This window comes from Electrona antarctica (assembly GCF_951216825.1).
Source record: "Electrona antarctica genome assembly, chromosome: 9".
Taxonomy (NCBI): domain Eukaryota; kingdom Metazoa; phylum Chordata; class Actinopteri; order Myctophiformes; family Myctophidae; genus Electrona; species Electrona antarctica.
In genome coordinates, this window is record NC_136790.1 from 3,204,453 (window position 1) to 3,216,594 (window position 12,142).

Here is a 12,142-nt window from a genome sequence, read left to right on the forward strand (position 1 = left end):
TGTGTATGTAATGTATGTATGTGTGCGTACGTACGTACGTACGTGCGTACGTACGTATGCCAGTAGAGCGCGCGCGCACACACACACACACGCGCCAGGGAGGAGTACAGTATAGCAGGGGTTCTCAACCCGTGGGTCGCGACCCCTCGGGGGATCGCCAAATTATTTCGGGGGGGGGGGGGGGGGTCCCCACATTTTTTTTCTTTCTTTTCTTAGCCACTAAATGGCTGGAAAATGCATAGTACACAGTGCATGCATAAACTTTCCTTAATGATTATATCTGGTTTCAGTATTAATTTATGATATAAAAGGACTTTTGAAATGTACGTATGGATATGTGACCACACTGGTTCTCAGGTCCACGTTTCATTCAAAAGATCTTCATTGGGGATTCCTGAGGATGTGCATCACTCCCACTACAGTAATCAAGCCTGAGGATGTGCATCACTCACACTACAGTAATCATTCCTGAGGATGTGCATCACTCACACTACAGTAATCAAGCCTGAGGATGTGCATCACTCCCACTACAGTAATCAAGCCTGAGGATGTGCATCACTCCCACTACAGTAATCAAGCCTGAGGATGTGCATCACTCACACTACAGTAATCAAGCCTGAGGATGTGCATCACTCTCACTACAGTAATCATTCCTGAGGATGTGCATCACTCTCACTACAGTAATCAAGCCTGAGGATGTGCATCACTCCCACTACAGTAATCATTCCTGAGGATGTGCATCACTCCCACTACAGTAATCAAGCCTGAGGATGTGCATCACTCACACTACAGTAATCAAGCCTGAGGATGTGCATCACTCACACTACAGTAATCATTCCTGAGGATGTGCATCACTCACACTACAGTAATCAAGCCTGAGGATGTGCGTCACTCCCACTACAGTAATCAAGCCTGAGGATGTGCGTCACTCCCACTACAGTAATCAAGCCTGAGGATGTGCATCACTCACACTACAGTAATCAAGCCTGAGGATGTGCGTCACTCCCACTACAGTAATCAAGCCTGAGGATGTGCATCACTCTCACTACAGTAATCAAGCCTGAGGATGTGCATCACTCTCACTACAGTAATCATTCCTGAGGATGTGCATCACTCTCACTACAGTAATCATTCCTGAGGATGTGCATCACTCACACTACAGTAATCATTCCTGAGGATGTGCATCACTCCCACTACAGTAATCAAGCCTGAGGATGTGCATCACTCACACTACAGTAATCAAGCCTGAGGATGTGCATCACTCACACTACAGTAATCAAGCCTGAGGATGTGCATCACTCCCACTACAGTAATCATTCCTGAGGATGTGCATCACTCACACTACAGTAATCATTCCTGAGGATGTGCATCACTCTCACTACAGTAATCATTCCTGAGGATGTGCATCACTCCCACTACAGTAATCAAGCCTGAGGATGTGCATCACTCTCACTACAGTAATCATTCCTGAGGATGTGCATCACTCACACTACAGTAATCATTCCTGAGGATGTGCATCACTCACACTACAGTAATCATTCCTGAGGATGTGCATCACTCACACTACAGTAATCAAGCCTGAGGATGTGCATCACTCTCACTACAGTAATCATTCCTGAGGATGTGCATCACTCACACTACAGTAATCATTCCTGAGGATGTGCATCACTCACACTACAGTAATCATTCCTGAGGATGTGCATCACTCACACTACAGTAATCAAGCCTGAGGATGTGCATCACTCTCACTACAGTAATCAAGCCTGAGGATGTGCATCACTCCCACTACAGTAATCAAGCCTGAGGATGTGCATCACTCTCACTACAGTAATCATTCCTGAGGATGTGCATCACTCACACTACAGTAATCAAGCCTGAGGATGTGCATCACTCTCACTACAGTAATCATTCCTGAGGATGTGCATCACTCTCACTACAGTAATCATTCCTGAGGATGTGCATCACTCTCACTACAGTAATCATTCCTGAGGATGTGCATCACTCACACTACAGTAATCAAGCCTGAGGATGTGCATCACTCACACTACAGTAATCATTCCTGAGGATGTGCATCACTCACACTACAGTAATCAAGCCTGAGGATGTGCATCACTCACACTACAGTAATCATTCCTGAGGATGTGCATCACTCACACTACAGTAATCAAGCCTGAGGATGTGCATCACTCTCACTACAGTAATCAAGCCTGAGGATGTGCATCACTCACACTACAGTAATCAAGCCTGAGGATGTGCATCACTCTCACTACAGTAATCAAGCCTGAGGATGTGCATCACTCACACTACAGTAATCATTCCTGAGGATGTGCATCACTCACACTACAGTAATCAAGCCTGAGGATGTGCATCACTCACACTACAGTAATCATTCCTGAGGATGTGCATCACTCTCACTACAGTAATCATTCCTGAGGATGTGCATCACTCTCACTACAGTAATCATTCCTGAGGATGTGCATCACTCACACTACAGTAATCATTCCTGAGGATGTGCATCACTCTCACTACAGTAATCAAGCCTGAGGATGTGCATCACTCTCACTACAGTAATCAAGCCTGAGGATGTGCATCACTCACACTACAGTAATCATTCCTGAGGATGTGCATCACTCACACTACAGTAATCAAGCCTGAGGATGTGCATCACTCCCACTACAGTAATCAAGCCTGAGGATGTGCATCACTCACACTACAGTAATCAAGCCTGAGGATGTGCATCACTCACACTACAGTAATCATTCCTGAGGATGTGCATCACTCACACTACAGTAATCATTCCTGAGGATGTGCATCACTCACACTACAGTAATCAAGCCTGAGGATGTGCATCACTCACACTACAGTAATCATTCCTGAGGATGTGCATCACTCACACTACAGTAATCATTCCTGAGGATGTGCATCACTCCCACTACAGTAATCAAGCCTGAGGATGTGCATCACTCACACTACAGTAATCAAGCCTGAGGATGTGCATCACTCCCACTACAGTAATAAAGCCTGAGGATGTGCATCACTCTCACTACAGTAATCAAGCCTGAGGATGTGCATCACTCACACTACAGTAATCAAGCCTGAGGATGTGCATCACTCTCACTACAGTAATCAAGCCTGAGGATGTGCATCACTCACACTACAGTAATCAAGCCTGAGGATGTGCATCACTCACACTACAGTAATCAAGCCTGAGGATGTGCATCACTCTCACTACAGTAATCAAGCCTGAGGATGTGCATCACTCACACTACAGTAATCAAGCCTGAGGATGTGCATCACTCTCACTACAGTAATCAAGCCTGAGGATGTGCATCACTCCCACTACAGTAATCAAGCCTGAGGATGTGCATCACTCACACTACAGTAATCAAGCCTGAGGATGTGCATCACTCTCACTACAGTAATCAAGCCTGAGGATGTGCATCACTCACACTACAGTAATCATTCCTGAGGATGTGCATCACTCTCACTACAGTAATCAAGCCTGAGGATGTGCATCACTCCCACTACAGTAATCAAGCCTGAGGATGTGCATCACTCTCACTACAGTAATCATTCCTGAGGATGTGCATCACTCTCACTACAGTAATCAAGCCTGAGGATGTGCATCACTCCCACTACAGTAATCAAGCCTGAGGATGTGCATCACTCCCACTACAGTAACATTAATTAAGTATCATCCTGAGAGAGAAACTGTTGAACTCAAGCAACTTTCCTTAATATGTTCATTGAACAATGGTTCATAAAAACAAAAACAACTTCATCCAAAACTTTTTATTTCATTTTGTGTTGTGGTCTTCTGTTTTACCTGGTTCTTGGTGTTGACTGCAAGCCTCTTGCCATTTTACACTTTTCTCTCTCTGAGCCTCCGCCTCGATCACTCAAATATGTTTTCTTCATTCAACTGTCAGAAATATTGTACATTTCACTTGTCACTAAGGTGTCAAACTGTCAATGGAGCTAAAATCAACCGAGGATGCAGAGATACTGATCATACTGTATATATATATCAGCATAACTTTGAAAATAAATGGTCTGCTTTCTGGTGACGTACAGCCACAATGTGCTATTAATCGTTTTGGCTGTGCAAGCTTCACACTTTCCAAAATAGTGGACATCAGTTGTATTTAAACCGTAGCCTTATCTCTGTTTACAGACATTATGTCCACTGCGGAGCCTCAGCAAACGCAGCATAAGGAGGAGGACGAGGAGGAGGACGAAGACGAAGAGAAAGGGGAGCCGTTCGAGTTTGAGGACAGCCCCGAGGAGGACAATGTGGACACGGAGAACAAGGATCCGCTCAAATGTGTCCAGTCGTCTGCTGCCCAAGTTGACCCCGCGGAGGCCTCTGTGAGTGTGAACGCACACGGTCAAACGCCAGAAGATATCCCGAAGACGGCCTCTGTTGACTCACAACTGCTTCCTACTGTACTGCCTCCTGCTGGACAGGAGACAGATCCCTCTAAGGATGCAGTATTTGATGCCTGTACAGGTAAGGCAAGCTTTAAAGAGCTGAAATTAAATTTAAAAAAAATCACACTTTCAGAGCATATCCATGGTCACATCATGTACTGTATGAACATACATATTCACACATACATTGACAATAGATCCCCTAAAAAATTCAAACAAAGTCTAACATTTTTGTGTATTTTTGAGTGGTGTAAACCACTCCAACAACTGGCTTTGTACCCGTGTTTGTTCGTACCAAAAAAATCACACCCGTGTGAACTGAGTGGTGTAAGGTTTTATATAGCATGATCAGCTGTGGTCTGACGTAATGTCTGACGTAATGAAATAAGGTAAGGTATTATGTAGCCTGATCAGCTCTGATCTGACGTAATGAAATCACACCCGGATGTGATTTCACAACTGGCTTTTTCTGTGCAGAGAAAATGACCATGGTTGCTACGGTCATCCAGTTCACCCGGGTGTGATTTAATTACGTCAGAAATTATTTTGAACATAGCAACCATGCTCATTTTTTTCTGCACACAAAAGCCAGTTGTAGGAGTGGTTTACACCACTCAAAAACGAGCATGGTTGCTATGGTTAGCAACCAAAAAAACGAGCATGGTTGCTATGGTTAGTATGTGACGTCACTGACATCACAGATACTTTCCTGGTTCTAATGTACAGTAACTATAACAATAAATGTGTAGTTGCACCACTCAGTTCACACGGGTGTGATTTTTATATATCGAATGTCTCAGTGAACATCCCTTTAGCCAGTGATTGACTGTTGAATGTATTCATTTTTATTTATATATTTTAAAGTAACAGATACAAAGACCCCAAGAGGTTAGAAGGTCAAATCCCATAACGGGCATGATAAGCTAATCAAAATGTCCACGTGTGGACCCCATTTTACAGCCTGAACTAATCTATTATCATTCGATAATTCAATTATCGAATGCTACTAGATTAGTTCAACCAACTGTTGTTGTTGTTTATAAACTCACTATTTTGGGCATGTCATTATTACAGCCAAAACAATTAAAATAGACGTTCTACAGCAGTTGCAGCCCTAATCTACTCACTCGCTGTTTTGATAAAAGCATATCAGGCAAATGCCTGTGATGTACTTGTTAATGTTTGTTTTCCTTTACGGGATAGGGAAGGAATTAGGGTGTCCTTGTCACAAGGCTGTTCCTTTATGGGATAGGGAAGGAATTAGGGTGTCCTTGTCACAAGGCTGTTCCTTTACGGGATAGGGAAGGAATTAGGGTGTCCTTGTCACAAGGCTGTTCCTTTACGGGATAGGGAAGGAATTAGTGTGTCCTTGTCACAAGGCTGTTCCTTGAAGGAATTAGGGTGTCCTTGTCACAAGGCTGTTCCTTGAAGGAATTAGGGTGTCCTTGTCACAAGGCTGTTCCTTTACGGGATAGGGAAGGAATTAGGGTGTCCTTGTCACAAGGCTGTTCCTTGAAGGAATTAGGGTGTCCTTGTCACAAGGCTGTTCCTTGAAGGAATTAGGGTGTCCTTGTCACGAGGCTGTTCCTTTACGGGATAGGGAAGGAATTAGGGTGTCCTTGTCACAAGGCTGTTCCTTTACGGGATAGGGAAGGAATTAGGGTGTCCTTGTCACAAGGCTGTTCCTTGAAGGAATTAGGGTGTCCTTGTCACAAGGCTGTTCCTTGAAGGAATTAGGGTGTCCTTGTCACAAGGCTGTTCCTTTACGGGATAGGGAAGGAATTAGGGTGTCCTTGTCACAAGGCTGTTCCTTTACGGGATAGGGAAGGAATTAGGGTGTCCTTGTCACAAGGCTGTTCCTTTACGGGATAGGGAAGGAATTAGGGTGTCCTTGTCACAAGGCTGTTCCTTGAAGGAATTAGGGTGTCCTTGTCACGAGGCTGTTCCTTGAAGGAATTAGGGTGTCCTTGTCACAAGGCTGTTCCTTTACGGGATAGGGAAGGAATTAGGGTGTCCTTGTCACGAGGCTGTTCCTTTACGGGATAGGGAAGGAATTAGGGTGTCCTTGTCACAAGGCTGTTCCTTGAAGGAATTAGGGTGTCCTTGTCACAAGGCTGTTCCTTGAAGGAATTAGGGTGTCCTTGTCACAAGGCTGTTCCTTGAAGGAATTAGGGTGTCCTTGTCACAAGACTGTTCCTTGAAGGAATTAGGGTGTCCTTGTCACAAGACTGTTCCTTGAAGGAATTAGGGTGTCCTTGTCACAAGGCTGTTCCTTGAAGGAATTAGGGTGTCCTTGTCACAAGGCTGTTCCTTGAAGGAATTAGGGTGTCCTTGTCACAAGGCTGTTCCTTGAATTAGGGTGTCCTTGTCACAAGGCTGTTCCTTGAAGGAATTAGGGTGTCCTTGTCACAAGGCTGTTCCTTGAAGGAATTAGGGTGTCCTTGTCACAAGGCTGTTCCTTGAATTAGGGTGTCCTTGTCACAAGGCTGTTCCTTTACGGGATAGGGAAGGAATTAGGGTGTCCTTGTCACAAGGCTGTTCCTTTACGGGATAGGGAAGGAATTAGGGTGTCCTTGTCACAAGGCTGTTCCTTTACGGGATAGGGAAGGAATTAGGGTGTCCTTGTCACAAGGCTGTTCCTTTACGGGATAGGGAAGGAATTAGGGTGTCCTTGTCACAAGGCTGTTCCTTGAAGGAATTAGGGTGTCCTTGTCACAAGGCTGTTCCTTGAAGGAATTAGGGTGTCCTTGTCACAAGGCTGTTCCTTTACGGGATAGGGAAGGAATTAGGGTGTCCTTCACACCCTAATTCCCTAACGTCACAAGGCTGTTCCTTTACGGGATAGGGAAGGAATTAGGGTGTCCTTCACACCCTAATTCCCTAACGTCACAAGGCTGTTCCTTTACGGGATAGGGAAGGAATTAGGGTGTCCTTCACACCCTAATTCCCTAACGTCACAAGGCTGTTCCTTTACGGGATAGGGAAGGAATTAGGGTGTCCTTCACACCCTAATTCCCTAACGTCACAAGGCTGTTCCTTGAAACACGTACAGGACACATCAATGTTCATGAGCATGACATTGAGATGCTGTGTTTATCATTTCCCTCTCAGCTGAACGCTATGCTGTGGTACACCGTAAACATAACGTTGATATCAGCATCACGGCCTGCCCCACACACACACACACACACACACACACACACACACACACACACACACACACACAGACACACACACACACACACACACACTATGTTTTCAGTGAGTTGTTTTTAGACTCACTTAAAAGGATTTCTTAACTTCCTTAGGCAGCCTGGCATAAAGCACAGTTAACTGAGCCCTAATTGGATGAAGTCGTGCAGATATCCGTATCATGTATTAGCTACCTGGGTAATGTTTCCAAATCAACAGCCCTGCTAATTGCACCTCTGACTAGATAAAGAAGTGAGATTAAAATCTCAGATCTTCCACTGACAAAACGAAGCGATTAGTGATTTAATTAAGAGGTTTTTTTAAACCGTGTGGACTGTGCCGTATCTGTGGTAATCCGATAAGTGGGGGGGAATTGTAGATTGGTTGTAATGATGTGTAGAGGAAGCTTGTTACATAAGCAAGCAGTAGAGAGAGAGGTGGTGAGGGATTCAGGCCCTGCCCATGCCAGAAGACATGGTGGCAGTAGAGAGAGGTGGTGAGGGATTCAGGCCCTGCCCATGCCAGAAGACATGGTGGCAGTAGAGAGAGGTGGTGAGGGATTCAGGCCCTGCCCATGCCAGAAGACATGGTGGCAGTAGAGAGAGGTGGTGATGGATTCAGGCCCTGCCCATGCCAGAAGACATGGTGGCAGTAGAGAGAGGTGGTGATGGATTCAGGCCCTGCCCATGCCAGAAGACATGGTGGCAGTAGAGAGAGGTGGTGAGGGATTCAGGCCCTGCCCATGCCAGAAGACATGGTGGCAGTAGAGAGAGGTGGTGAGGGATTCAGGCCCTGCCCATGCCAGAAGACATGGTGGCAGTAGAGAGAGGTGGTGAGGGATTCAGGCCCTGCCCATGCCAGAACACATGGTGGCAGTAGAGAGAGGTGGTGATGGATTCAGGCCCTGCCCATGCCAGAAGACATGGTGGCAGTAGAGAGAGGTGGTGAGGGATTCAGGCCCTGCCCATGCCAGAAGACATGGTGGCAGTAGAGAGAGGTGGTGAGGGATTCAGGCCCTGCCCATGCCAGAAGACATGGTGGCAGTAGAGAGAGGTGGTGAGGGATTCAGGCCCTGCCCATGCCAGAACACATGGTGGCAGTAGAGAGAGGTGGTGAGGGATTCAGGCCCTGCCCATGCCAGAAGACATGGTGGCAGTAGAGAGAGGTGGTGATGGATTCAGGCCCTGCCCATGCCAGAAGACATGGTGTTTATATAGCGCTCTCTTAGGAGATGGAACATTTTTAGTTGTTTCACTTCTACTCAGTTTTGGTAATGCTTTACATTTACAGTGTTTCACAGTATAGTCTTATTCCAGTGACTAAAACGTATTGGTAAATACATACTTTATCCCATTTGGGGCGGGAACCCCTTTTGGTGTTTTAACTAAGCATTATGTTATACTTTAGCTATTGAAAAATAGCAGATCTACAAGCTCGTAGCGCGCCACCGAGTGGCGCGCTACGAGCTTGTAGGTCTTCTATTTTTGAAAAATCGTGAAAAAATGCGGCACAAATCTTTGAATATATTCTTTCAGAATACTTTTTTTTTTATTTCGACTTCAGGCCTAAATGGGTTAATATCTATAAATGCACCATAACTCTGTCTGTGAACTCCATATATAGGAATAAAGGGACACAGAGAGAAGATACAGAAATGTCCATATATGGTCATGAAAGGGACACAGACAGATGGATGGATGGAACGGGTACAACGGGTATTGCATATAGCCGGGTGGTGCATGGATCTCTCAACTTCCATTGTTACTGCCCCCGGTGGTGCACTACAGCCGGGCACCAGCTATAGTAATACTATTGATATCAAGAATGTCTCACAACCAATAAGTGAGAGAAAGAGAAACTGCCAAAGAAGAAAACCTGCAACACTCCAAATGAACCCATTTTGACCTTCTACATCCTCACAGTTTTCTGAAAAAGCTATGTTTCTATGTCAGTCGTTCTTCGATCAAAAATAGCAGATCTACAAGCTCGTAGCGCGCCACTCGGTGGCGCGCTATGAGCTTGTAGATCTGCTATTTTTCAATAGCTAAAGCATAACATAATGCTAACACCAAAAGGGGTTCCCGCCCAAAATGCGTTAAAAAAGACTAGTCTTATTAAGGTACAAATGGGAATGAAGTAATATCCAGCACGCACAGAATGTCCCTTTCACATGGTTTAGCGATGGTCACAACAAGTCAATATGTTACTAAAGGCTGTCTCTATAAACATCATTTATATTTATATCTTGATCATGTATTCCAAATTCACTGTAGATCATTATGACTCAGTCAGTACTCTGTGTAATTGTATCCTAACTGAACAATTAAGTGCTATTATTTTATACTACATTATTGTACGATGATGTTGCATGGTGGAAATAGACGCACAAAGCGATGCAACATGTTGCTATACCTCAGGGTTCCCCAATAGGCGGCCCGCGGGCCATTTGCGGCCCGCGGAGCGCCCCCCTGGCGGCCCGCGGGTCCCAGATATAAATGGCATTAAATGGGGGTCAGTAGCCTATGCATGTCAAACTGGGCATCCTTTTCAAATGGGGTCCTGCCCTGAAAATGAATTTTCAGGGCAAGACCTCGACCTCACGCGTGCGGACTCGGCCCCCAGCCTGGTACCCTAGTCAAAATATGGCCCTCGAGGAAAATTAATTGGGGAACCCTGCTATACCTTGTAGATGGGTTATTTTATGACATGCCTAAAATAGGGACATCACACACACACACACACACACACACACACACACACACACACACACACACACACACACACACACACACACATGGTTATATGGCAGACAAGAAGACATTTCCTGACCTTGCACATTTTTCAACATGCTTTGTTTTATTGTCAATTCAACAGATGTTCCCGTGAGTGAATCATCCAGCAGCCGGTAAGTCATTCCTTTTGGTGTGTGTGTGTGTGTGTGTGTGTGTGTGTGTGTGTGTGTGTGTGTGTGTGTGTGTGTGTGTGTGTGTGTGTGTGTGTGTGTGTGTGTGTGTGTGTGTGTGTGTGTGTGTGTGTGTGTGTGTGTGTGTGTGTGTGTGTGTGTGTGTGTGTGTGTGTGTGTGTGTGTGTGTGTGTGTGTGTGTGTGTGTGTGAGAATGTTTACACCTTGACTGTAGTTATGAAAATGTACAATGTTCTGCAGGGTTAATAATGCTGTATGAGCAACAGGTGTTACTGTTACTAGACACCATATTGTTATGTTGGCACAGGAGGAGTTAAGACACCATATTGTTATGTTGGCTCAGGAGGAGTTAAGACACCATATTGTTATGTTGGCTCAGGAGGAGTTAAGACACCATATTGTTATGTTGGCTCAGGAGGAGTTAAGACACCATATTGTTATGTTTGCTCAGGAGGAGTTAAGACACCATATTGTTATGTTGGCTCAGGAGGAGTTAAGACACCATATTGTTATGTTGGCTCAGGAGGAGTTAAGACACCATATTGTTATGTTGGCTCAGGAGGAGTTAAGACACCATATTGTTATGTTGGCTCAGGAGGAGTTAAGACACCATATTGTTATGTTGGCTCAGGAGGAGTTAAGACACCATATTGTTATGTTTGCTCAGGAGGAGTTAAGACACCATATTGTTATGTTGGCTCAGGAGGAGTTAAGACACCATATTGTTATGTTGGCTCAGGAGGAGTTAAGACACCATATTGTTATGTTGGCTCAGGAGGAGTTAAGACACCATATTGTTATGTTGGCTCAGGAGGAGTTAAGACACAATGGGCCCTATTTTGCGTGTCTTAAGTACCAGGTCTTATGACTTAACTTAAGACCTGGAGGCGTGGTCAATGCTGTTTGGCCACTCAGAATAGCCAAATGGCATTGATCACGCCTCCAGGTCTTAAGTTAAGTAATAAGACCTGGTACTTAAGACACGCATAATAGGGCCCCATATTGTTATGTTGGCACAGGAGGAGTTAAGACACCATATTGTTATGTTGGCTCAGGAGGAGTTAAGACACCATATTGTTATGTTGGCTCAGGAGGAGTTAAGACACCATATTGTTATGTTGGCTCAGGAGGAGTTAAGACACCATATTGTTATGTTGGCTCAGGAGGAGTTAAGACACCATATTGTTATGTTGGCACAGGAGGAGTTAAGACACCATATTGTTATGTTGGCTCAGGAGGAGTTATTCATCCACATTGACAAACGATGATTATAGAGACCTCAAATGTTCTTCCATCGTTGATTATGTATACAGTATCCGACGTCTGCCTATGGAGTTCATTACACACAGTTTGGGCTCAGCTCACAATTTAATTGGAGTCGGGAAGAACTTTCTTTCCAAAGTTGAAAAACTTTGGAAAGAAAGTTAATTTGCCTTTAAAAAAGAAAAAAGTCTGTTATATGCAAATCGTGCTGTCCAATATACACACTCTACACGTTCTAATGAAAATATTGAGAAGGAAGGAAGGCTAAATCAATATTCCATGAGTTAAGTCTCAATTTCCATTTGTAATCGAAAGCAAATTGATCCCAAGTGT

The 12,142-nt window shown here is 44.7% G+C and overlaps 1 protein-coding gene across 1 annotated transcript in view; it reads left to right on the plus strand.

Annotated features, from left to right (window-relative positions):
• arhgef10la (Rho guanine nucleotide exchange factor (GEF) 10-like a) overlaps positions 1–12,142 on the plus strand; it is a 306,255-nt gene that overhangs the window by 15,158 nt on the left and 278,955 nt on the right. The window contains exons 2-3 of the mRNA XM_079509721.1: positions 4,175–4,510; positions 10,498–10,528. Of these exons, the coding sequence (XP_079365847.1) occupies positions 4,180–4,510; positions 10,498–10,528 (362 nt within the window). The 5' untranslated portion in view covers positions 4,175–4,179. The remainder of the gene's footprint in view (positions 1–4,174; positions 4,511–10,497; positions 10,529–12,142) is intronic.